This window comes from Hylobates moloch, unplaced genomic scaffold (genome assembly GCF_009828535.3).
Source record: "Hylobates moloch isolate HMO894 unplaced genomic scaffold, HMol_V3 SCAFFOLD_6, whole genome shotgun sequence".
NCBI lineage: Eukaryota > Metazoa > Chordata > Mammalia > Primates > Hylobatidae > Hylobates > Hylobates moloch.
Window position 1 is genome coordinate 155,309,011 of NW_026652281.1, and position 26,924 is coordinate 155,335,934.

The 26,924-nt window shown below is 45.2% G+C and overlaps 1 protein-coding gene across 9 annotated transcripts in view; it reads right to left on the reverse strand.

Annotated features, from left to right (window-relative positions):
• The window catches only part of ZNF354A (zinc finger protein 354A), a 50,723-nt gene that overhangs the window by 17,184 nt on the left and 6,615 nt on the right, over positions 1-26,924 (reverse strand). The window contains exons 3-5 of one of the 9 annotated variants that reach the window (XM_058440205.1): positions 25,907-26,018; positions 10,990-11,056; positions 132-215 (exon numbers count right to left, since the gene is read on the reverse strand). In XM_058440205.1, the coding sequence (XP_058296188.1) occupies positions 132-215; positions 10,990-11,056; positions 25,907-25,950 (195 nt within the window). In that variant the 5' untranslated portion in view covers positions 25,951-26,018. Of the gene's footprint in view, positions 1-131; positions 216-1,210; positions 1,956-8,641; positions 8,801-9,426; positions 9,524-10,989; positions 11,057-25,906; positions 26,019-26,924 lie in introns of those variants that run through there. The other 8 variants (XM_058440210.1, XM_032158827.3, XM_058440209.1 and 5 more) reach the window with 8 other exon arrangements.

Sequence of the window (26,924 nt, forward strand, 5' to 3'; positions counted from 1 at the left end):
CATGAGGGCAGACCAGCTCCTCCAAAGGAAAAAGACTTGGGCTCCATCCTGGCTGAAGATGGTCCCGGGTGAAGAACTCCAGTTAGTGGGGAAAATCCATCCACTAGGATCTGAAGGAGCAATGAGCTCACCTGGGGCCTCGCTTCCCGCTGCCCGGCAGCCATGTCCTCTTTCTGGCTCTCCCGTGAGGACGGTGCAGTCTCCAGAAGGCAGATCTGAGAAGAAAAAGGGAGCCAGGAAGAACCCCTTCTGCTTTCCAGCCCTGGAATCCGCAGCTCTGAAACCCCGACTTCCGCTGAGAAAGACCCCGCGCGCCCTCAGAGGGATTCGGGAGGAGCCAGGAGCCCGCGGACCAGAGCAGCGCTGGGCAGCCAGGCCAGGCCCAGGCCTCACAGGCTTGGGGCTTACAGAGGGGACGCTGGACCCGCAGTGGCAGCAGCGACCCGCTGAGCCCATCAGGGCCAGGGCTCGCCCCACGCCGCTGAGTTCCTCGGCGCCAGCTGGCACTGCCAGCACCCACCGCACCGCTCAGGAAACTGAGGCAGCACCGGGGCACCTGCCCCGTTCACGCCCCTGAGAGGCAGGCCGGGACTCCCACCACGACGGCCCCGGGACGACTTCCCTCCGCCTCAAGCCTTTTCCCACCTGGTTCCTCTCCCTCCCGCCAACAAATCATCTCCTGACTCCACAGAAAACGGCTTTTTGAGGCGGAGTCTCGCTCTGTTGGTCAGGCTGGAGTGCGGTGGCGCAATCTCGGCTCACTCCGAGCTCTGCCTCCCGAGTTCAAGCAATTCTCCTGCCTCAGCCTCCCAAGTAGCTGGGACTACAAGTGCCCGCTACCACACCCGGCTAATTTTTGAATTTTTAGTAGAGACGAGATTTCACCGTGTTGCCCAGGCTGATCTCGAACTCCGGATCTCAGGTGATCTGCCCACCTTGGCATCCCAAAAATCTAGGATTACAGGTGTGAGCCACCATGCCCGATCCCATGTATCCCATTTCTAACACAAGCTTCATTTTTTTTGAGACGGAGTCTCGCTCGCTCTGTCGCTCAGGCTGGAGTGCAACGGCTTGATCTCGGCTCACTGCAAGCTCCGCCTCCTGGGTTCACGCCATTCTCCTGCCTCAGCCTCCCAAGTAGCTGGGACTACAAGTGCCCACCACCACGCCCGGCTAATTTTTTGTATTTTTAGTAGAGACGGGGTTTCACCGTGTTAGGATGGTCTCGATCTCCTGACCTCGTCATCTGCCCGCCTCGGCCTCCCAACGTGCTGGGATTACAGGAGTGTTTAGTAGAGATAGGGTTTCACCATGTTAGCCAGGATGGTCTTGATCTCCTGATCTCGTGATCTGCCCACCTCGGCCTCCCAAAGTGCTGGAATGACAGGCGTGAACCACCGCGCCTGGCCAGAAAACGGCTTTGAAGAGGAAAGCGCTGGGTGTCCCGAGGCGGGAGGGGTGGCCGTCCTGGGGACGAACTCGGAAACCGGGGCCCGGCTGCCTTCGCCCTGCCCTTGGGGTCCCGGTGCCCCGAGTCCGCGAGGCCCACACGGAGCGGGCAGGGCGGGCCCGGGAGGAAACACCAAGCCCGGCGTCCACGGTGGCCGGTGGCGAGCCGGACGCGGGTGCACCGCCAATGGCGAGGGAGCGCCCCGCGCGGGGGCTGGAGTCCAGATCCCGGCGCGGGGGTCGGTGACAGACGCCGGGGTGCCCGCCAGCGCCCACAAAGGCTTTTGGAGCCCGGGCGGCCGCAGGCCGTCCCCGCGCCGGGCGCCGCCTCCTCCCGGCCTGGCCTGCCTCCGACGCTCACCTCCCTAAGCTCGGGCGTTCCCGGGCCGCGCCTCCCCAGCCGCACTCCGCAGGCGGGAAGCTCCGGAACCGCCAGCCGGGGAGCAGCCTCGCGACCCGGCTCCGCCCCGACGGCGTCTGGGCGACCTCAGGCTCGGCGCCGCTCACCCCGCGACGCGCCGGGGACTAGGAGGGGCGGGGCAGCCGCTGACGCCGCTGGGAAATGGAGTCCACGGGAGGACGCCGGCATTCAGGGAAGTGTAGTTCCATGCGTTTGAGGCGGTGTTCTGGCTGAGCTGTTAGGCGCCCATATGCCACAAGAGGGCCCCTGTGAGCTGGAGGGCCCCAGATTCCTGGTTATAGGGAAGCTAAGGGGAGGTTCGCTGAGGGCAGTAACTTGCAACCCTGTGACTGTGTGAATTTCGGGAGGGAGGGCGTGGGCGGCAGCAAAACAACGGCCCAGAACAGACCTATTTCCCCTGAGTTATTCACCAGAGGAGCACTGAGCACCTGCTGTGTGCCAAGCACGGTTGCAAGTGGTTTCAAACGTATCAATGAATGAAGCAAACGTCATTGCCCTGGAGAACATTTTTTTGGGAGGGTAGGGAGCAGACAATAAGCCATACACATGATTATATAACATTTTGGGGGATAAATGTGAGGAGAAAAAGGGTATGTGGAGAGGTTTCGTCGTTGAGGTGAGAATGGACGAGGACTCCCAGGAAGTTCCCGAAGCAAAGGGGAGGGAGCTTCCGTGAAGCCAACGGGGGTGTGTGTGTGTGTGTATTTTTTTTTTCTTTTTTTCTTAACTAAATCTTCTCAGTTACAAAAAGAACACCGGCTCCATTTAGAAAGTCTGGCGCTTCCCTACTTAAGAATATGCCTTGAACATTTGAATTTGTCAATAAATATTCTCCCTCAGTGGCATTTTTGATAGCTTCATTCCATTCCATTGCATTTAATTATTTTAAAAAAAAAAACGTCTAATTGGCTGGGGGCAGTGGCTCATGTCTGTAATCCCAGCACTTTGGGAGGCCGAGGCGGGCTGATCACGAGGTCAGTTCAAGACCAGCCTGGCCGAGATGGTGAAGCCCCCGTCTCTACTAAAAATGCAAAAATTAGCTGGGCATGGTAGCGGGTGCCTGTAATCCCAGCTACTCAGGAGGCTGAGGCAGAGAATTGCTTGAACCTTGAACCGGGAGGCGGAGGTTACAGTGAGCCAAGATTGTGCCACTGCACTCCAGCCTGGGCGACAGAGCGAGACTCCGTCTCGACAAAACAAAGCAAAACAAAACAAAACAAAGTTTAATTAAATTAAGCTTATTTCAATATATTTAACTAAACTCCTAGTTATTTATATAATTTATATTTTAGTTGTTTACATTACTTCAATTTTTTTAAACACCTTTAATATCCTTGCAGCTGTATCTTTGAAGATTATTTTCTTAAACCGCTTTAAATTGACTTGCTGGATGAAGGACTGGTAGAATTTGAAGACATCTGAGCACGTTGCCTAGCTGCTTAGTTGCCTTCCTGTAATATTTTAGTTTATATTTCCATAGGCAGTTCACAACAATATGTGCCTAGTACCCCTGCCCACTCTGGATTTTTAAAATGCTTTTGATTTTTTAATAGTGCAAATAGTTTATCTTGTTTTCATATGTGATTTTGAGTACCTGTTAAATTTGCCTTATCCTTGTTAATCATTCAGATATTTTCTGATGTCAATTGGTATGTTGGATGTTTCCTATTGAAATGTTCAAATTTTTGGCATCACTTTGAAATACTGTGTGTATACGTAATTTTTTAAAGAGGAAGACCTCTGGCTCACGCTTGTAATCCCAGCACTTTGGGAGGCCGAGGCATGTGGATCATTTGACTTCAGGAGTTCGAGACCAGCCTGACCAACATGACAAAACCTCATCTCTACTAAAAAAAAAAAAAAAAGAAAGAAAAAAAAAGCTGGGAGTGGTGGCACATGCCTGTAACCCCAGCTACTCGAGAGGGTGAGGCAGGAGAATTGCTCGAACCCAGGAGGCAGATGCTGCAATGAGCTGAGATTGCACCACTGCACTCCAGCCTGGGCAACAGAGTGAAACTCCGTCTTAAAAACAAAAAACAAAAGAGGAAAGTGGCCTGGTGCAGTGGTGGCTAATGCCTGTAATTCCAGCACTTTGGGAGGCCAAGGTAGGTGGAGATGTCAGGAGTTTGAGACCAGCCTGGCCAATATGGTGAAAACCCATCTCTACTAAAAATACAAAAATTAGCCAGGTATGGTGGTGCATACCTGTAATCCCAGCTACTTGGGAGGCTGAGGCAGGAAGAGGATCACTTGAACCCCCGGGAGGCAAAGGATGTAGTAGTGAGTTGAGACTGCGCTGCACCATTGCACTCCAGCCTGGGTGACACAGCGAGACTCCGTTGGAAAAAAAAGGAAAGTGCTTTTCTGTTTACCCCAACTATGAAAATAATGCATTCATTATAAAACATTTACACAGTATATGGAGTGAAGAAACATGTAATAAAGAAATAAGTCCAGCAGAAACACTGTTATATCTATTCATAAATGCTATTTTGTGTACATACACACATTTGTGTGTATGAAACAAAAATGGAATCACACTTCTCATATTATTTATTTTATATTTTTTGTCTTATTTGGCAGTGTGTTCATTCATGAACATCAGCCTACTGGCTCAACCACAGAGATATCTAAGCAGGCTCAAGTGTTTACAATTCTGATTTGAAGGCCACACTTTATAGTATACAGACCTTATGAAATTTGGCTAGCAAGCTGTATTAGTCTGTTCTCACACTGCTATAAAGAACTACCCAGCCGGGCACAGTGGCTCACGCCTATGATCCCAGCACTTTGGGAGGCCGAGGCAGGTGGATCACCTGAGGTCAGGAGTTCGAGACCAGCCTGGCCAACATGCAGAAACCCCGTCTCTACTAAAAATACAAAAACTAGCCAGGCATAGTGGTGCGCCCCTGTAATCCCAGCTACTGGTGGGGGCTGAGGCAGGAGAATTGTTTGAACCCGGGAGGTGGAGGTTGCAGTGAGCCGAGGTTGCAGTGGGCCAAGATCACGCCAGACTCCGTCTCCAAAAAAAAACAAAACAAAAAAAACACTACCCTAGACTGGGTAATTTATGAAGAAGAGAGCTTTAATTGACTCACAGTTCCACAGGCTTAACAAGAATCATGACTGGGAGGCCTCAGGAAACTTACAATTATGGCAGAAGGTGAAGGGGAAGCAAGCATGTCTTAGCATGGCAAGCAGGAGAGAGAGCAAAGAGGGAGGTGCCACACACGTTCCAAACAACCACATCTCAGGAGAACTCACTCACTATCATGAAAACAGCACGGGGGAAGCCGTCCCCAGACCCCTCCCTCAACACGTGGGGACTACCATTCAAGATGAGATTTGGGTGGGGACACGAAGTCAAACCATATCACAAGTAGACCTCAATAGCCAGCTGGAAATCAATTTAGGAAGTAATGAGAAAGGAACACAATCAATAAACTTCTGATTTAGCCACTCCAGCACTTACGCTATTTAAAATATGAACTATACATACAAAAAGCCAATTAGAACACATAGATTATAAGTATAGAATACATGATTATAAAGATAATACCCCTGTAACCATCCACCCAAGTTGAGAAGTAGACCCTTACTAACAGCCAGTACAGTTGCCCCAGGTATCCAGAGTGGATTGGTTCCAGAATACCCGTGAATACCAAAACCTGATGATGCTCAAGTCCTTATTATAAAATAGCATACTATTTGCATATAACTGATATGTATCCTCCTACATACTTCAAATCATCTTTAGATTACTTATAATACCTAACACAGTGTAAAGCTGTGAGTTTATCATATGTGGCCTCTATTATTTTGAGGTATATTCCTTCCATACCATGTTTGTTGAGGGTTTTTATCATAAAGGGATGTTGAATCTTACTGAATGCTTTTCAGCATCTATTGAAATGAGTATACGACTTTTGTTCTTAGTTCTGTTAATGTGATGTAACATTTTTACTGATTTGGGTATGTTGAACCATCCTTGCGTCTGGGATTAATCTCACTTGATCATGGTGAATGATCTTTGTAATATGTTGTTGAATTCCGCTTGCTCTTGTTTTGTTGAGGGTTTTTACATCTGTGTTCAGCAGAGATATTGGCTGTACTTTTCTTTGCTGTTGTTTCTTGTGAACGTACAACGTACAGCTATATGGTTATATTGGAGGATTATTTATTCCAGTCTTCTCTGTCTGGCTTGTTTTGATTTTTATTGGATATGTTTACTTAGAGATTCTTTGTAATTTACCTGTTGATAGTTTTGATAGTTTTTTTCTGTTTTGTTTTGTTTTGTTTTTTTTTGAGACGGAGTCTCGCTCTGTCGCCAGGCTGCAGTGCAGTAATGTGACCTCGGCTTGCTGCAACCTCTGCCTCCCGGGTTCGAGTGATTCTTCTGCCTCAGCCTCCGGAGTAGCTGGGACTACAGGCACCTGCCACCACGCCCGGCTAATTTTTTTTTTTGTATTTTTAGTAGAGACAGGGTTTCACCATGTTCACTAGGATGATCTCGATTTCCTGACCTGGTGATCCGCCCACCTCGGCCCCCCAAAGTGCTTGGATTACAGGCGTGAGCCACCGCGCCCGGACACCTGTTGATAGTTTCTATTCCCCCGCAAGTAGGTCTCTGCCTTCTTTTTAGCATTAGACGGTGCTGTAGGGACAGGTTTGCCTTGGTTCTGGTCAACAGTGCTGCTCGCCTTAAATGGGGGAGGTTCCAAAGGGGATATGTTGGTTGTGTAGAAAGGCTGGCCAGGGGTTCATGACCAGGGAATCTGTGGCATGAACCTCTCACAGCATAATGTTGATGAACAGCCACTTGGATTTGGCACCTCCTTTGGCCAAGTTACCAAGCAGGGTTTCCAAAGCTGGGAATGGTAGTCCTGCCTCCCCCTTTGTCTCTGGCTGTCTCAGGGGTATTTCTTCCTTCAGGGATTTTTGGTACTTCCTGTGGGTTGAGGCAGGGACAGATCTCCTGTCCAGGAACCCAGGATGAGCGAGGAAGCTGGTTGTCCGTGTCAGTCTCACTTTTTCCAGTGTAGAAATCATGAACTGGGGGAAATTTTCCACACACTTGGTGTTGGCAGATGGCAGTTTAATTAGATCCCATTTGTCAGTTGTGGCTTTTGTTGCCATTGCTTTTGGTGTTTTAGTCACAAAGTCCTTGCTCACACCTATGTCCTGAATGGTACTGCCTAGGTTTTCTTCTAGGGTTTTTACGGTTTTAGGTCTAACATTTAAGTTTTTAATCCATCTTTGAATTAATTTTTGTATAAGGTGTAAGGAAGGGATCCAGTTTCAGCTTTCTACATATGGCTAGCCAGTTTTCCCAGCACCATTTATTAAATAGGGAATCCTTTCCCCATTTCTTGTTTTTGTCAGGTTTGTCAGAGATCAGATGGTTGTAGATGTGTGGCGTTATTTCTGAGGCCTCTGTTCTGTTCCATTGGGGAAGACCCTGAGTTTTTTTCTTTTTTTATAAAAAAAAATTGTCTGAGGCCGGGCATGGTGGCTCACGCCTGTAATCCCAGAAATTTGGGAGGCCGAGGCGGGCAGACCACCTGAGGTCAGGAGTTTGAGACCAGCCTGGACAACGTGGCGAATGGTGAAACCCCGTCTCTACTAAAAATACAGAAATTAGCCAGGCATGGTGGTGCATGTCTGTAATCCCAGCTACTCGGGAGGCTGAGGCAGGAGAATTGCTTGAACCTGGGAGGCGGAGGTTGCAGTGAGCCAAGATCACGCCACTGCACTGCAGCCTGGGCGAGAGAGCAAGACTCCATCTTCTCAAAAACAAAAACCAAAATATATATATGTAGTCTGAAGTTTGTACTTTGTTAAAAACATAATACGGTAAAATGTCAACACATTTGTATAAAATCATCAACATCATTTAATGAGAACTACGTAGGGCAAAGAGTTTGATTTTAACAATTAGATGACTAGCATTAACATTTCCCAAATATTCAGTAGAAGATACCGTAGGGTATAAACATCTAGACGACAGAAATAGAGGAAAGGGGCAGAGAGAAGCAAGGCAAGGGCAAAGAGGTGGAGGGAGAAGGAAAGCCTCACATCCTTGGCCCTGAGGCTTCAAATCTCACCCTGCCCCCAGGACTTGAAGTTACTTGCCCTTTCCACTACTCACGGGCTTGCTTCCCTAACAGTCCCCTCTGCGCTTCTTTCTGCTGTGCGATTTAAAAATCCAGCTTTCATTATTGTCTCCCCCACCTTAGCCTACCTACCCATACCCCAAACACACACAGCATGTTTTCTTTTTCTTCTTCTTTGTCTCTTATTTTTCAACAAAGTCCCACCATTTATTGAAGTTAAATAACTTTTCTTTTTTTTTTTTTTGAGATGGAGTCTCACTCTGTTGCCCAGGCTGGAGAGCAGTGGCGCAATCTCGGCTCACTGAAACCTCCACCTCCTGGGTTCAAGCGGTTCTCCTGTCTCAGCCTCCAGAGTAGCTGGGATTACAGGCGCCCGCCACCACGACTGGCTAATTTTTGTAGTTTTTAGTAGAGACAGGGTTTCACTGTGTTGGCCAGGCTGGTCTCGAACTCCAGACCTCATGATCCACCTGCCTTGGCCTCCCAGAGTGCTGGGATTATAATAGTGAGCCACTGCGCCCGGCTGAAGTTAAATAGCTTCTGTAACAGGCATGAATTTTACAGTCCCAAAACCCAGATGTGCAAACGTAAACCCTCCTTTATTTTTTTTAAAAACTGACTTAGATCACAAGACCCACTTCCACAAATGGAAAAATACCTCACTGCCAATTCGAGGAAAACGCAGACATTTCTGGGATTTGCTTCTCGGTTTCTTTGGGTAAATAGGAAGTCAATACGAAATTCATGCTCTCTCTTATTTCCTTCTGTTCTTTCCATCACTCCCTAAATCTGGGGGCAACAGGTACAGCAGCCTGAGCTGCAGAAAAGAAAGAAAAGATTCTCTCAGTTCTCTCAAGGAGACTGTCTAGAACAGCAGACTGTCAACTCATCAAGTAAAGGCCGAATTGCAATACAGGTAAGTTTACCAAAACCGTTCAGGGAGTACAGAGCAAGTATAAAGAAGCAGAAACTCAGCTCAAGGGGCCAGAGAAGCTTCCAGGAGGAGGCAATTTTTAAGTTTTATCTTAAAGAGTGAGACGGAGATAGTAAGTTTAAGAAGACAGGGAAGGATACCTCAGGGGGCATTTGCTAAGGCATGGTATAGTGGGAGACGGTGACGTGCTTGGGAAATACAAGTAGTTCTGTCCAGCTAGAGCACAGGGCATGTTCAGAATACTAGGTAGGAGATGAGTCTAGAGAGATGAATACACTGTACATCAAGCCAAAGGATTTGGATTGTATTCTCCAGACCAGGGCTTGGCAACTGCACATGGAGTCCAAATCTAGCCTGGTTTTGTAAACAAAGTTGTACTGAATACAGTCATGCTCATTTGTTTACTTACTGTCTTCAGCTGCCTTCACACTTCAACATCAGAGTTGAGTAGTTATGGCAGAGGCTATACGGCCACCAAAGCCTAGTATATTTACTATCCAGCTCTTTACCTTAAAAGTTTGCTGGCTGGGCCCGGTGGCTCATGCCTGTAATCCAAGCACTTTGGGAGGCTGAGGCAGGTGGATCCTGGCCAACATGGTGAAACCTCGTCTCTACTAAAAGTACAAAAATCTAGCTGGGCATGGTGGCATGCGCTTGTAGTCCCAGCTACTCGGGAGGCTGAGGCAGGAGAATCGCTTGAACCCTGGAGGCGGAGGTTGCAGTGAGCTGAGATCGTGCCACTGTACTCCAGCCTGGTGATAGAGCAAGACTCTGTCTCAAAAAAAAAAAAAAAAAAAAGAAAAAGTTTGCTGACCCTGACCCTGGGCTAACCCACTTCAGTAATAAATGCACCCTCTTTAAAAGGATAAATTATCCTACAGGCAAAACTCCACTTAAATATTGTTAGCATATTGTTATTTAGATATATCCAAACTTAAAATTAAGTGCAAGCATCTTATGGTTATAGCTCTTTTGCAACTATAAAAATTTGTATAAACTGACAAAAACAATACAATTCAAATTACTGTATTGATTCAACGTGACCGATGACATCACTTGTATGGAGACAGATTTCCACTGCAAACATTGGACTGCCACAGCGCACGTACTTTTGAATTCGGCAGCTTATACCACCCAGACCACAGAATGGCTTTACTTCTTTGAACTAGGGTAAAACTTTTGTTAATATAACAAAAGACAGTGACTTCATGGAACTTTATCTATCCCAAATGCCTCATTTTGAGATATGAATTTCCCGTCTTTTTTGCATAAGCTATTAATAATTATAGTAATGACCACTGGTCCAATGAAAACAAAATGCATGGGCAGACACCAAAATTAATTGTCAGTACTCAGCTCTAAGGCAGCCATTGAGGTGATCCACAATTGTTCATGTTTTACTAGTCCAAACTAGGTGAATCTAAGTAGTAATGGATTAGAGAGAAGAGGACACATTTGAGAATATTCAGCACACTATCTGTACAACACTTTAAACATCAAATGGTCATGGGAAGGAAGAAACGTAAGGGAAGATTCAGGAATGACTCACAGGGTTCTGGCATAGGCATGTGTGCTCACCGAGGTGAATAAACACACAGGAGGTAAAAGTTTAGGAGAGAGGCCGGGCCCGGTGGCCCACGCCTGTAATGCCAGCACTTTGGGAGGCCGAGGTGGGCAGATCACGAGGTCGAGAGATTGAGACCATCCTGGCTAACGCGGTGAAACCCCGTCTCTACTAAAAATACAAAGAAATTAGCCGGGCGTGGTGGCGGGCGCCTGTAGTCCCAGCTACTCTGGAGGCTGAGGCAGGAGAATGGCGTGAGTCCGGGAGGCGGAGCTTGCAGTGAGCCGAGATTATCTAATATTTATTTAACAGCTATAATTGTTTATGTTTTAGCAGCTACAGATTGTTAAGTATTACAAAGTATAGCAGTGCTTCTCAATCTACACGTGCATAAGAAATAGTTGTGTGAGGAACGCGACCCTCTTCCCAGCAAAACAGCACTTAATCAATGAAAATTATTAAAAACACACCATTTAATGTCTCTGGGACCAGGTGCAGTGGATCATACCTGTAATTCCGGGATGCTGGGAGGCCAAAATGCGAGGATCGCTTGAGCCCAGGAATTTGAGACCAACCTAGGCAACAAAGTGAGACCAATGTTTACCTAGAAAATTTTTTAAAATTTGCCAGGCATGATGGCATGCACCTGTAGTCCTAGCTACTCAGGTGGCTGAGGTGAGAGGATTCCTCGAGCACAGGAGTTCAAGGCTGAGGTGAGCCGAGATTGTGCCAGTGCACTCCAGCCTGGGTGACAGAGACTTTGTCTCTAAATAAATAAAGTGTCTGGAAATTGTCCTAAGGGCATACAGCAAATGAAGAGAGGGGGGAAGAAAGAAAGACATGAGACATATTGAAAACAAGAATGACAGACACAGATCCAACCACATAATACAATCCTTAAATGAGAACAGATGGAACAACCCAATTAGAAGGCAGAGATTAAGGCTTGGTTAAAAAACAAACTATATGCTGTCCTACAGGAAACACACTTTAGATTCAAAGATACAAACAGGCTGAAAGTAAAAAGATGGGAAAGAGACATACCACGAAAACAGCAACCATAGCAAGCTGGAATGGCTGTATCAATATGAGACAAAATAGACTTTAAAAATGTTACAAGGGGCTGGGCATGGTGGCTCACGCCTGTAATCCCAGCACTTTGGGAGGAGGAAGTGGGTGGATCACTTAAGGTCAGGAGTTCAAGACCAGCCTTGCCTACATAGTGAAACCTCATCTCTACAAAAAATACAAAAATTATCTGGGTGCGGTAGGTGGGCACCTGTAATCTCAGCTGCTAGGGAGGCTGAGGCAGGACAATCACTGAACCTGGGAGGCGGAGCTTGCAGTGAGCAGAGATGGCACCACTGCACACCACCCTTGGTGGCAGAGTAAGACCCTGTCTCAAAAAAATAAAATAAAATGTTACAAGAGATAAAGAGGGACATCTTTTAATGAATAAAGTGTCAATTCATCAGGAAGACATGGTTATAAACATATGAAACTAACAAAAAAGACCCAAAACATGATGCAAAAATGAACCACAGAATTGAAAGGAGAAATGGACGATTGAATAGTGATAGTTGGAGACTTCCATACCCAACTTTGAGGAACAGATACAACAGCTAGATGAAAGATCAACAGGGATATGGAAGATGTGAACACTGTTAATCCAACCAGACTAATAAATATCTACAGAACACTCCAACCAACAGAGGCAGAACACATGTTCTTCTCAAGCACACATAGTACATTCTCTAAGATATAACATGTGCTAGGACGTAAAACAAACTTCAATAAATTTAGAAGGATTGAAATCATATAAAGTACATTCTGTGACCACACTAGAAATTAGAATTCAATAACAAAAGAACATTTGGGAAATTCACAAACATAGAAAAATTAAATGTCACACTCCTAAATAACAAATGGATGCTATAGTTTCAATGTATCTCCCAAAACTCATGTCTTGAAAACTTAATCCCCAGTGGAACAGTATGGGGAGGTGGGGACCAATGGGAGATGTTTAGGTCATGAGGGCTCTGCCCTCATGAATGGAAATGCCACTATAAAAACGGCCCATGGAAGTGGTTTCTCTCTCTATCTCCCCACCCCCACCTCCTGCCATGTGAGAACATGGTGTTTCTCCTCTCCGGAAGATGCAGTGTTCAAGGCACCACCTTGGAAGCAGAGAAACCAGGCCCTAACCTGCCAGCACCTTGATCTTGGATTTCCCAGCCTCTACAACTATGAGAGAATAAATTCCCATTCATTATAAATTAACCAGTCTCATGTACTCGGTTATAGTGGCACAAAATGGACTAAAACAATAGGTCAAAGAAGAAAAAGGAAACTAGAAAACACTTTCAGATAAATGAAATAGAAGATGCAACATACCACAACTTATGGAATGCAGCAAAAACAGTGCCTAGAGGAAAAAGTATAGCTATAAATGCCTACATTAAAAAAGGAGAAGGCCAGACAATACAGCAAGACCCCGTCTCTACAAAAGAATTAAAAATTTAGCCAGGCATGGTGGTGTGCACCTGTAATCCAAACTACTTGAGCTCAGGAGGCTGAGGCAGGAGGATCACTTGAGCCCAGGAGTTCAAGGCTGCAGTGAGCTATGAGCACACCACTGTACTCCAGCCTGGGCAACAAAGCAAGACCCTATCTCAAAAAAAAATTTTTCCACAGAATGAAAGAAAATATTTACAAATTATATATCTGACATGGGTCTAGTATTCAGAATACATAAAGAACACTTACAACTTAATAATAAAAACATAAATAATCTAAATTAAAAATAGGCAAAAGACTTAAACAGATATTTCTCTGAAGAAGATACACAAACTGCTGATAAGCACATGAAAAGTTGCTCAACATCATGAAGTCATTAAGGAACTGCAAATCAAAGCCACAATAAGATACCACTTCACACACAGTAGGATGGCTATAATCAAAAAGACGTAAGAGCAAACTGTGGCAAGGATGTGGAGAGACTGGAATCCTCATATGTTGCTGGTGAGAATGTAAAATGGTGCAGCCTTTTGGAAAACAATTTGGCGGTTCCTTAGAAATTAAAAGATAAAACTCTTGGCTGGACTCACGCCTGTAATCCTAGCATTTTGGGAGGCCGAGGTGGGTAGATCATCTGAGGTCAGGAGTTCCAGACCAGCCTGGCCAACACGGCGAAACCCCAACTCTACTAAAAATACAAAAATTAGCCAGGCATGGTGGTGCATGCCTGTAATCTCAGCCACTCGGGAGACTGAGGCAGAAGAATAGCTTGAACCTGTGGGGGCAGAGGTTGCAATGAGGCAAAATTGCGCCACTGCCTCCAGATTGGGCCAAAGAGTGAAATGAAACTCTGCCTCAAAAATAAATAAATAAATAAATAAATAAATAAACACAATTTTAAAAATAAACAAAACTCCCATTATGACCCACCAATTCCACTCCTAGGTATATACCCAAGAGTGCTGACAACAAGTGTTCAAACATGTACACGCATGTTCATAGCAGCACTATTCACAAAGCTTTGTGAACCCAAATATTCATCAATGGATGAAGGAATAAATAAAATGTGGTGTGAATCCATACAACCGAATACAGTAGCTCCCCCTTATCATCAGAGGATACATTCCCAGACCCCCAGTGGATGCCTGAAACCACAGACAGTACCAACCCTATATATACAGTCAGGTGCCACATAAGGGCATTCTGGTCAACAGTGGACCACGTATCTCAGAACGCGTCCCTGTCACTAAACAGTGAGTGACTGTACTGTTTTCTCCTACACATACGTACCTCTGAAAAAGTTTAACTTACAAATCGGGCACAGTAAGAGATTAACAATAATGGCTAATACTAAAATAGAACAGTTACAACAATATGACATCATCACTATTCTTGCACTTTAGGGCCACTGTTAAGTAAAATAAGAATGTCGTGAACACAAGCCCTATAGTACATGGCAACCAATCTGATGTCCCAGATGGCTGCTCAGTGATTAATGGCAGAGACTGCTTATAGCATGGATATGCTGGACAGAGGGAAGACTCACGTGGACAGGAGAAAGCAGGATGGTGTGAGGTTTCATCAGGTTCCTCAGAACACTGGGCAATTTAACACTTATGAATTGCGGCCATGCACAGTGGCTCATGCTTGTAACCCCAGCACTTTGGGGGGCCGAAGTGGGCAGATCACTTGAGGCCAAGAGTTCAAGACCAGCCTCACCAACATGGTGAAACCCCATCTCTACGGAAATACAAAAATTAGCCGGGCCTGGTAGCATGTGCCTGTAATCCCAGCTACTCTGGAGGCTGAGGCAGGAGAATTGCTTGAACCCAGGAGGCAGAGGTGGCAGTGAGCCAAGATCATGCCACTGAACTCCAGCCTGGGCAACAGAGCAAGACTCCATCTCAAAATAAATAAGATAAAACTTACGAATTGTTTATTTCTGGAATTGTTTTTATTTCTGAAACTTCTGTAATATTTTGAGACCACTGTTGACTGTGCATAACTGAGACTGCAGAAAGCAAAACCACGAATAAGGGAGACAGACTGCGTTATTCAGGTAGTAGGAAGGAACGGAGTAGTGAGGTGCGCTACAGCATCAATGAGCCTTCAAAACCTGCTAAGTGAAAGAAGCCAGTTGCAAAGACCCTGCATATTGTGTGATTCCATTTCTATGAATGGACATAAGACAGATTATTAGGAAAGATGAGGGTGAGAAAATCAGAGTGACTGCTGATGGATAAAAGGTTTCTTTTGGGGGTGATAAAAGGGTTCCACAATTAGATTTGGTGATGGTTATAAAACTCTAAATATATTTTAAAATATTGAATTGTATATTATTCTTTCTTTTTTTTTTGAGACAGGGTCTCACTCTGTTGGTCAGGCTGGAGTGCAATGGTACAATCTCAGCTCACTGCAACCTCTACTTCCTGGGTTCAAGCGATTCTCCATCTTCAGCCTCCCAAGTAGCTGGGATTACAGGTGTGCGTTGCCATATCCAGCTAATTTTTCTATTTTTTGTAGAGATGGGGTTTCACCATGTTGGCCAGGCTAGTCTCCAACTCCTGACCTCATGATCCGCCCACCTTGGCCTCCCAAAGTGCTAGGATTACAGGTGTGAGCCACTGCACCCGGTCATGTGTTTAGTTTTTTAAGAAACCTCTTCCTTTTTTCTTTTGAAGTCACTGGAGAGGGCCAGGCACGGTGGCTCACGCCTGTAATCCCAGCACTCTGGGAGGCCGAGACGGGCGGACCACGAGGTCAGGAGATCAAGACCATCCTAGCTAACACAGTGAAACCCTGTCTTTACTAAAAATACAAAAAATTAGCCGGGTGTGGTGGCAGGCACCTGTAGTCCCAGCTACTCGGGAGGCTGAGGCAGGAGACTGGCGTGAACCCGGGAGGCAGAGTTTGCAATGAGCCAGGATCGAGCCTGGCTCTCCAGCCTGGGCGACAGAGCAAGACTCCATCTCAAAAAAAAAATAAATAAATAAAAAATAAATAAATAAATAAATGGAAGTCGCTGGAAAAACTAACTCCATTTCACTTTATATTGTATATAGGGGCTCAATCCTTTCTGTAGAATAAACAGGACTCTCTGAGCTCACTGCCATCATTAGGTACAATTTCCATATGGTAGGTATCTCACCTAATCCTCAAAACTCTGAGAGCTGCTGTTTTCTCTAACGCGGAAAGGAGGCAACTTGAGATCCAGCGGTTAAACACCTAAATTCCTGAATCTCAAGAGACCCATCCTCTTTTGCAGTCCAGGCTGGTATTACTTTCTTTTTTTTTTTTTTTCCTTCCCTTTCCTTTCCTTTCCATTCCCCTTCCTCTTCCCCTCTCTTCTCCTTTCCTCCCTCCTTCCCTTCCTCTTTCTTCTTTTTCTTTCACTCCTCCTCTTTTTATTTTTCTTGAGACAGAGTCTCGCTCTGTCCCCCAGGCTGGAGTGCAGCGGTGTGATCTCCTCTCACTGCAAGCTCTGCTCCTGGGTTCACACCATTCTCCTGCCTCAGCCTCCCGAGTAGCTGGGACTACAGTTACCCACCACCACGTCCGGCTAATTTTTTTTTGTATTTTTAGTAGAGACAGGGTTTCACCGTGTTAGCCAGGATGGTCTCGATCTCCTGACCTCGTGATCCGCCCACCTCGGCTTCCCCAAGTGCTGGGATTATAGGTGTGAGCCGCCGTGCCCAGCCTCTAGTTCTTTATTTCTCTCATTTCTTCCTTTCTCTCTTTCGTTCATGGTTTCCCTCTTGCCCAGACTGATCTCAAACTCTGGGCTCAAACAATCCTCCTGCCTCAGCCTCCCCAGTAGCTGGGATTACAAACTCAGTCCACCCTCCTTCCTCAATAATAGAAAATGCAAAGTTCTCTCTCATTAGAAAAAAAACAGTCACAGGTGCATCATTGACTTGAGTGTAAGAAGCATATTACCTTGCAAAATGTTGGCCGGATCATTTTCGGAGGCGTCAGAAGAATAAGATATTTTTATAAGCGAAAACACTGCAATTTGCCGTAAGTGGACAGTGCATAAATAGACAGCAGAACAAAACCAGCCCATTTCCTCTGTCCCTCTGTGTCTAATTCTTGGGGAAGGAGAATTTTAATTAACGTACAGATAACAATTAGAACAAGATCTCCTGTTACAGCCCAAAGAAACCCTCAGTGGGCCAGGCGCGGTGTCTCACGTCTGTAATCCCAGAACATTGGGAGGCCAAGGTAGGCAAATCACCAGGTCAGGAGATTGAGACCATCATGGCCAACATGGTGAAACCCCTTCTCTATTAAAATAGAAAAAATTAGCCAGGCTTGGTAGCGCGTGCCTCTAGTCCCAGCTACAGGGGAGGCTGAGGCAGGGGAATCACTTGAACCCGGGAGGCAGAAGTTGCAGTGAACCAAGATCATGTCACTGCACTCCAGCCTGGAGACAGAGCAAGAGTCCATCTAAGGAAAAAACAAAAACAAAAAAACCCTCACTGACCCCTCCAGGGTGGTGGGGAGGAGCTGACCGGGCAGCTTGTGTGTGAGGTGTTTTGTGCACTTCAGCAGGAAAGGTGAGGCAAGATGGGTGATTCAGACCCCCCGGCTCCAGCTGTCTAGCGGCCCCATGCTCCGCACTCTTTAGCAAGTTGCACCCACACCTTCCTTCACACCCATCTGGGCAGCAGCTGAGGTGAGATTTCCACTGCCCACCCCCTTTTCCCACATTTGCTCCTGCTTCCCCCACCCTCACAGGAGTTTGCCTAAAAAATTTGTAAGGCAGATAGTTAAATTCCTGTGGGGGTGGGGGAGACGGGAGCTACTACTATCTGGCAAAGCAGGCTGCAAACCCTGGTTTAAGGGAAATCTGGCCAAATATCTTTCCTCCCACTCCACTGAAGATCCCATTTCTGAACCTCTCCATTTCATCAACCTGATTGATCATAACCACAGCTCTTATCACTTACTGAAACCACATTTCATTTCAATCAATGTCAGATGTACCCATTCGCTCTGGTCCCTTCACAAGAACGCAAGCACCTGAAGGCAGGGACTTCGTCTCATTTACTGCAGCAGTATTACCAAGGTATGGAATCATGCATGACACAGAAGTTTTGAAAACATGTGAATGAAATAATGGATACCTATGTTCTTATTTTTGTTCTTGTTTGCCTCGCTGAAAGTCGCTTCCACTATTTGAAGTCTTCAATAAAGTTTGATTTCATATCATGTCTTCTTCTGATCTATATTTGCCCATATTCGGGCAAAACGGGATGAAGAGAGTAGGGGCAGCATTGCAAAATGGCCTCAGGGAGTGGGTGGGGACTAGCAATTTCATGGGGCCAGGGTGGCTGCTATTGGGGTTTTAAAGAAAAAGCTGATCTTCCTTGCACTGGAGGAATTGCTAATGTAGAAGGCAGATGGACATCTAAACAGACAATCACGAAATCCATGGAAAGCATCAGAATACTAGAAGCATAAGGGGAAATGCGAGCCTCCCGTGGTGGGCTGGGAGATGGGGAATGCTTCAAGAGGAGGTGACATCTGCACTGAGTCTTGAAATAGGAGCCAGCCAGGCTAAAGGGGAGAGGGGAAGGTGTCCAAGGAAGAATGTGAGGTCAGGGATGCAAATGAAACCATGAACCGAGCAACAGTTGCCACCTGACGTCCTGGAACTGACTCTTAACAATCCACCAGTAAGTGGGTTAAAATGCTCTCTGCCTCCCCATCATTCGACTGAGCTCCTTGAAGGAAGCAACTGTCAGCCAGGCACGGTGGCTGATGCCTGTAATCCCAGTACTTTGCGAGGCTGAGGCAGGTGGATCACTTGAGATCAGGAGTTTGAGACCACCCTGACCAACATGATGAAACCCTGTCTGTACAAAAATACAAAAATTAGCCAGGTGTGGTGGCCGGCGTCTGTAATTCCAGGTACTTGGGAGGCTGAAACAGGAGAACTGCTCGAACCCAGGAGGGAGAAGTTGCAGTGAACTGAGTTGGTGCCATTGTACTCCAGCCTGGACAACAAGAATGAAACTCTGTCTCAAAAAAAAAAAAAAAAAAAGGAAGTAGGAACTGTGTTATTTACCACTATATCTAATGTCCTAAGAAAATACCTGGCACAGAGTAAGGGTCAGAAAAGACTCGTTGAAAAGCTGTCTTGCAGCCTTCCAATTTTATGTAAGAATAGCAGCAACGTGTTTCTCGGCCAGGCGCGGTGGCTCATGCCTGTAATCTCAGCACTTTGGGAGGCCAAGGCTGGTGGATCACCTGAGGTCAGGACTTCGGGACCAGCCTGGCCAACATGTTGAAACTGTGTCTCTGCTACAAGTACAAAAAAATTAGCTGGGCGTGGTGGCACACACCTGTAATCTCAGCTACTCAGAAGGCTGAGACTCAAGAATCACTGAGCCTGGGAGGTGGAGGTTGCAGTGAACAGAGATTGCGCCACTGCACTCCAGCCTGGGCGATGAAAAAAAGTTTTCTCTAGTACAAAAAAGAAAATATTCGTTGAATAAACCAAAGCACCACTGCCTAGATTATCTTGCCCTATCCCTCAGACCAAATGCCTCTGTACCTGTGCTCACATAAGTCACATCAGAGCTTGCTATGTACGTGACCATTATATATAAATTGCTGGACAGCCCTCAATGGATTAATTGATATGGGGCAAAGCATTGTCTTTTGTTCAATGTGTTTCACTCTTGGTTATGATATTTGTACACAAAGGAAAGCAATACTGTTTGCTTTTACCAGGATAATCTTACAATGTGAGTGGAAACAGGCTTCTAAAATAATAATGGTGAGAATTATGGTAATATTTATTGAATGCCTACAGTGTGCCAGACTGTTTATAACTCACCCAACTAACTTGTAGGATGGATATTATCTACTATAAAAGAGAAAACTAAAGCTCACAGGAATTGAGAAACATGACCAGGCTTATATCCTGTAGCAGGTGGTTTAAATGATCCTCCTGGTTCAGCCTTCCAAAGTGCTGGGATTACACGCATAAGCCACCCACCTGACCCCTCCGCTTTTTTTTTTTTAAGACAGCGTGTCACTCAGTTGCCCAGGCTGGAGTGCCATAGTATGATCTCAGCTCACTGCAGCCTCAATTTCCCGGGCTCAAGGGATCCTCCCACCGCAGCCTCCAGAGCAGCTGAGACTACAGGTGTGCATCACCATGCCTGGCTATTTTTCCTTCACATTTTGTCTCAGAGGCAGGGTCTTGCTATGTTGCCCAAGCTGGTCTCGAACTCCTGGACAAAAGCGATCCTCCCACCTTGGCCTCCAAAAGTGCTAAGATTATAGGTGTGAGCCACCACGCCTAGCCCATTTTTCTTAAAATTAGTTTGCCACTGTATTCTTCCTCTTTTGCAAGTATTCTTCTGATGAATTTGTTCATTCAGAAAACATCTTCCAAGTTCCCACTCTATGGCTGGCACAGTCCCAGGTGGTAGAGATACCTACCTTGGTCTCAGGAGCTTAGGGCCTCATGAGGATGTTGGATATTTGAACATTAAACAAGGACTTCATGGCCGGGCGCAGTGGCTCACGCCTGTAATCCCAGCACTCTGGGAAGCCGAGGCAGGCAGATCACTAAGTCAAGAGGTTGAGACCATCCTGGCTAACATGGTGAAACCCTGTCTCTACTAAAAATACAAAAAATTAGCCAGGTGTGTTGGCAGGCGCCTGTAGTCCCAGCTACTCGGGAGGCTGGGGCAGGAGAATGGCGTGAACCCGGGAGGCGGAGCTTGCAGTGAGCCGACATCACACCACTGCACTCCAGCCCGGACAACAGAGCGAAACTCCATCTCAAGAAAAAACAAACAAACAAACAAAAACCAACCAACCGGTCAGAGACAAAAACACAAAAGAAATTAGAAAATACTTTGCTAGAGCAATAGAGAAAACACAACATATCAAAATTTATAGGCTAGAGTCAAAGCAGTGCTTAGAGGAAAACTACAGCTGTAACCACCAACCTCAGAAAGGAAGAAAGATAAAGTCAATAACCTAACTTTACACGTGAAGATTTCAGAAAAAAAGAAGAGCAGACCAAACCAAAAGCAAGGAGAAGGAAGAAAATAATAAGGATTAGAACAAAAGTAAGTGATGTAAAGAGGAGAAATGGAGGAAATTGATAAAGCCGAAACTTTGTTCTTTCACAAGCCCAGCACAATAACCAAGTCTGGAGCCAGATGATCAGAAACAGTGGGGGGAGGAGAGAGAGTTCAATGAACAAAATCAGGAATAAAAGAGAGGGCATTAATACCTTACAAAAACAATAATTGTAGGCAAATACTGTGAACCACATGCCAACAAATTAGATAATTTAGATGAAATGGACAAATTCCTAGAAAGACACAAACTACCAAAACCGATTCGAGAATAAAAAGAAAACTTGACTAGAAATATAACAAGTAAAAATATTGAATTTGTAATTTTAAAATTTTAAACACAAAAAAAGCCAAAGCTCAAAATTAGCAATTCTTCACAAACTCTTCCAGAAAAATGAACATTTCCTGACTCATTCTGTGAAGCCAGTATTCCCTGACACCAAAATCTAAGACACTACATCAAAACCACAGACCATTATCTCTTACAAACACATATGCAAAAATCCTCAACATAACACTGGCAAACTGAATGCAGCAATGTATAAAAAGGATTTTACACCATGACCAAATGGGATTTATCCAAGAAATGCAAGGTTGCTTTAACATCTGAAAAACAATTTATGCAATATACCATTATCAACAGAATAAAGAACAAAAGCCACATGGTAATCTCAATAGATGCAGAAAAAGCATTTGATAAAATTCAACACCCCTTCATGATAAACATACTCAACAAACTTGAGGCCAGGCACAGTGGTTCACACCTGTAATCCCAGCACTTTGGGAGGTCAAGGCAGACAGACTACCTGGGGTCAGAAGTTTGAGACCAGCCAACCTGGTGAAACCCTGTCTTTACTAAAAATACAAAAAATTAGCTGGGCATAGTGGGGGCCATGTGTCATCCCAGCTACCCAGGAGGCTGAGGCTGGAGGATTGCTTGAACCCTGGAGGCAGAGGTTGCAGTGAGCTGAGATTGTACCACTGCACTCCAGCCTGGGTGACACAGCTACACTGTCTCAAAAAAAAAAAAAAAAAAAAATTCATACAGATGCAAGGACCCAAAATAGCCAAAACAATCTTGAAAGGAAGAACAGTGGTGGAGGACTCACACTTCTGGATTGCAAAACTTTCTACAAAGCTACAGTAACCAAGACAATGTGGTGTTGGCATGAGGATAGACATGGATCAATGGAGTAGAATTCAGAGTCCCGTAATAAAGTCTCACTTATATGGTCAATTGATTTTCAACAGTGGTCAACTGAGACAATCAAATGGGAAAAGAATAGTCTTTTCCATATATGATGCTTGGAAAACTAGATATTCGCATACAAGACGATAAGGTTGAACCTCTACCTCATCATATGCAAAAGGTGACTTAAAATGGATTATAGACTAAATTATGAGCTAAAACTCTAAGAAGAGGCCGGGCGCAGTGGCTCACACCTGTAATCCCAGAACTTCGGGAGGCTGAGGCAGGTGGATCACCTGAGGTCAGGAGTTCGAGGCCAGCCTAACCAACATGGCAAAATCCTGTCTCTACTAAAAATATAAAAATTAGCTGGGCGTGGTGGCATGTGCCTATAATCCCAGCTACCCAAGAGGCTGAGGCAGGAGACTCACTGGAAGCCATGATACAGAAGCTGCACTGAGCTGAGATTGGGCCACTGCACTCCAGCCTGGGCGACAGAGCAAGACTCCGTTCAATAAATAAATAAATAAATAAAACTCTGAAAAAAATGGGTGCAAATCTTTGTGACCTTAGATCAGGCAGTATTTTCTCAGATGTGACAAGAAAAGCATAAGCTACAAAGAAAAATATATAAATTGTACTACAACAAAACTCAAAACTTTCCCGCTTCAGAGGACATCATCAAGAAAGTGAAATGACACACCATAGAAGGAGAGAACATTTTTGCGAGTCAAATATTTGAAAGGAGACTTATATGTAGAATATATACAGAACTCCCGGCCACCATGGTAACTCACTCCTGTAATCCCAGCACTTTGGGAGGCCAAGGTGGTAGGATAGCTTGAGGCCAGGAGTTCAAGACCAGCCTGGGCAAGAGTGAGCCCTCATGTCTACAAAAAAAATAAGGCTGGGTGTTGTGGCAGGGACCTGTAGTCCCAGCTACTCAGGATGCTGAGATAGGATGATCACTTGAGCCCAGCAATTTGAGGCTTTGGTGAGCTATGATTGCACCACTGTACTTCAGCCTTGATGACAGAATGAGATCCTGTGTCAAAAAATAAAAAATAAAAAATATTGTAAGGTGGGAAATAGACCCAAAGTCTGAGCTCAGGGCCTGCCTTAAACTCTGGCTTCTGTATGTCCAGGTCTGCAGTTCAGAGCCTTGGAGGAAGCCACTGTGATACTCTCTGGCTTCACTGTCTCCCTACTAGTTGGGGTCACAGAATTACAGGAAAGAGACCCATGAATTTATAAGAGAGATAACTGTTTAAAGCAGATTCACCTTCCATGCAATCAATCCTTCTTTCCCGTGGCTTCATGGTGAATTGCGATTTTAAGTAGAGGTATCTGAAGAGAGTTACATACTTATAAAGATTCACTAAGCTTCAACTACTTGCCAGGCATTGGAGATACAATGGTGAGGCAACACAGACACAACTTCTGTCATCTTACAGTCAGAGGTTAGCTATATAACCACACACATCTATAAAACTGTCACAGTGACAAGTGTTAGGAAGCACAGTCAGCCAGATGCAACTGAGAAATGGGAATGTGATCTAGTGAAAGAGATCTGGGATAAGCTTCCTTGAGGAAGCAACACGTGAGGAGGGATGTGAAGGAGAATTGGAATTATGTGGGAAAGGCCGGGAGAAGAGAGTTCCAGTCTGAGGCCACAGCTTGTGCAGCCTCCCATGGCTCAAAGGAGCATGGCAAGGGTGAGCAGAATGCCACTGAGGCTGAGGCATGGCAGCAAGCAGAAGGGCAAAGCAGGTGTTCAGAGAAACACACCTGCTGAAATGAGTACAGAGACACACTTAGATGAGAGGACTGAATTCCAGTGTTCTATTGCAGAGCAGGGTTCATAGGTTCACAATATCCTAGAATAATCTTTAAAATAGCAGGTAGAGAAGACTGAATTTTTTCTCCACTAATAACTAATAACTATACTAGGTATCAGGAATGTTAAATCCCGCTATTTGTTCATTACAATGTGTATACCTATGTCAAAGTGTCCCTTGCATCCTCTAGTTGTATACATATACTATACAGCAATTACAACAAAGTTTGAATAAACACTACCAAAATTCCCATGGAATCATAAAATGCCCTGGGTTTCCAAAGCCATCTTTACAAATCCAAACTATGGTGGATGCATCATAGACCTCATTCCTATTTACATCTCAAAGCTATAGTGACGCAACCAATATGTTACAGGCATGCCCACAGAAACACAGGGCAATGGGCAAAATGAGGGAGCCAAATAATAAACCCAAATTCATCTACAGTAAACACATTTAAAAACAATGCCAGGAAACACAATGGGGAAGGGAGAGTCTGTTCAATATTTGGCACTGAAAACTGGATATCCATATGCAAAAGAATGAGATAGGACACCTGTGGTACAAAATACACCATAAACAATTTGAAACGGATGACAGAATATACACAAAACTTGAAATCATTAAGCTATTAAAAAAAAACCTGGCCGGGGCAGTGGCTCATGCCTGTAATCCCAGCACTTTGGGAGGTTGAGGTGGGTGAGTCAACTGAGGTCAGGAGTTCGAGACCAGCCTGGCCAACATGGTGAAACCCGCTCTCTACTAAAAATACAAAAATTAGCCAGACGCAGTGGCATGCCGCCTGTAATCTCAGCTAATCGGGAGGCTGAGGCTGGAGAATCACTTGAATCCAGGAGGTGGAGGTTGAGGTTAGCTGAGATCGCGCCACTGCACTCCATTCTGGCAGTCGACGTGACGACAAAGCCAGACTCCTTCTAAAAAAAACAACAACAAAAAAATAAAAATAAAAAAACAAAAGACAACCTGGCATGTGTGTATACTTAGAACAACGCATATGGATGTTTAGAGTTTGAAAACAGAAAACCACAAAAATATGGGAGAAAAATCATTGACAAAAGATTGCCTTAGTAGTGAGTATGTTTTGTCTTGATTAATCACCAACATCACAGGCAACCAGGGAATTATACACATGTGGGACTATATCAAAATGAAGACCCTGTACTCACAAAGGAAACAAGAAAACAAAAGGCACCTGAAGACGAGAAGAAAGGTTTGGGGAAACACACAGCTGATCGGGGTTGCTCTGGAAAAGGTACAAGGTACAGTACTGACACCACTAACTAGCAAAGAACAAAACAAAAAAACAGAGAAACTGATAACCAAACCATTGCAAATGGGCCAAGAACCTGAATAAACTTTTCTTCAAAGAAGACGTAAAATTGAAAACAAGTTTACAAACACTTGGTTAACATCACTAGTTATGAAAAAATGGAAATCCAAAAAACACTCAGATACCATGTCACTCTAATTGAAATAAATACCAAAAGGGAACACATATATACAAGACAAATGCTGGTGTGGGTTTCCAGAGAGGGGAAATCTTATCCACAGCTGGTAGGAATATTTTGGTATACACTCTACAGGAATCAGTTGGAGGTTCCTCAAAACACTGAAAAAAAGAACTACCATTTCATTTAGCCATGGTACTGCTGGGTATACATTCAAAGCAAAAGAAATCAGTCTATGGAAGAGGTATCTGCCTTCCCATCTGACTGTGGCACTATTCACAATAGCTAAGATGAGAAATCAACCTACCTATCCATCCACAGATGATGGGATACAGAAACCACAGTGTCCATTCACCGTGGACACTCTTCAGCCAGACACAGATACTGAAATCATGTCATTGGGAGCCACATGGTTGAACCTGGAGGAAATGATAGTAAATGAAATCAGCTACACTGAGAAAGACAAACATTGCATCACTTCACTCATGAGGCATCTAAAAATCTTTATCTCATAGACCTAGAAAGCACCCTAGTGCTTACCAGGGTTTGGGGGGAAGGTGGGCCTTGGGCAGGGAATCAAAATGGATACAAAGTTCCACATTTTATGAGAAGGATAAAACCCATAGTTCTATTCCTCAGCAGAGTGACTAGGGATAATATTATCAGAGGGTAATTTTCAGGACAGCTAACGAGGATGATTCCGAAATGTCCTCCCCTCAAAGAAATAACTCTATGAGGCAAAAGAAATGCTAAGTATCCCGATTCCACCATGACACAATGCATGTGTGGACCAAAACGTCCCACTCTACCCTCTAGTTGTGCATCTTTACTACGGAGCAAGTTTGTTTGTTTTTTTGAGACGGAGTCTCGCTCAGTCGCCCAGGCTGGAGTGCAGTGGCACCATCTCAGCTCACTGCAAGCTCCACCTCCCGGGTTCATGCCATTCTCCTGCCTCAGCCTCCCGAGTAGCTGGGAACACACACGCCCGCCACTGCGCCCGGCTAATTTTTTGTATTTTTAGTAGAGACGGGGTTTCACCATGTAAGCCAGGATGGTCTCCAGCTCCTGACCTCGTGATCCACCCACCTCGGCCTCTCAAAGTGCTGGGATTACAGGCGTGAGCCACCGCGCCCAGCCCCAAGTTTGTTTTTAAAGAAATGTAAAGAAACAATGTGAAAATTCTCATGCAACCACTAAATGCCCTGAAATTCCAAAGCCAGGCTGAGAAATCCAAACTATGTCAGACACAGTACATTCTCCACTTTCCAATTTCATCCCAAAGCTACAGACCCACTTCCACCTAGACAGAGCAGAGAACCCAGAAG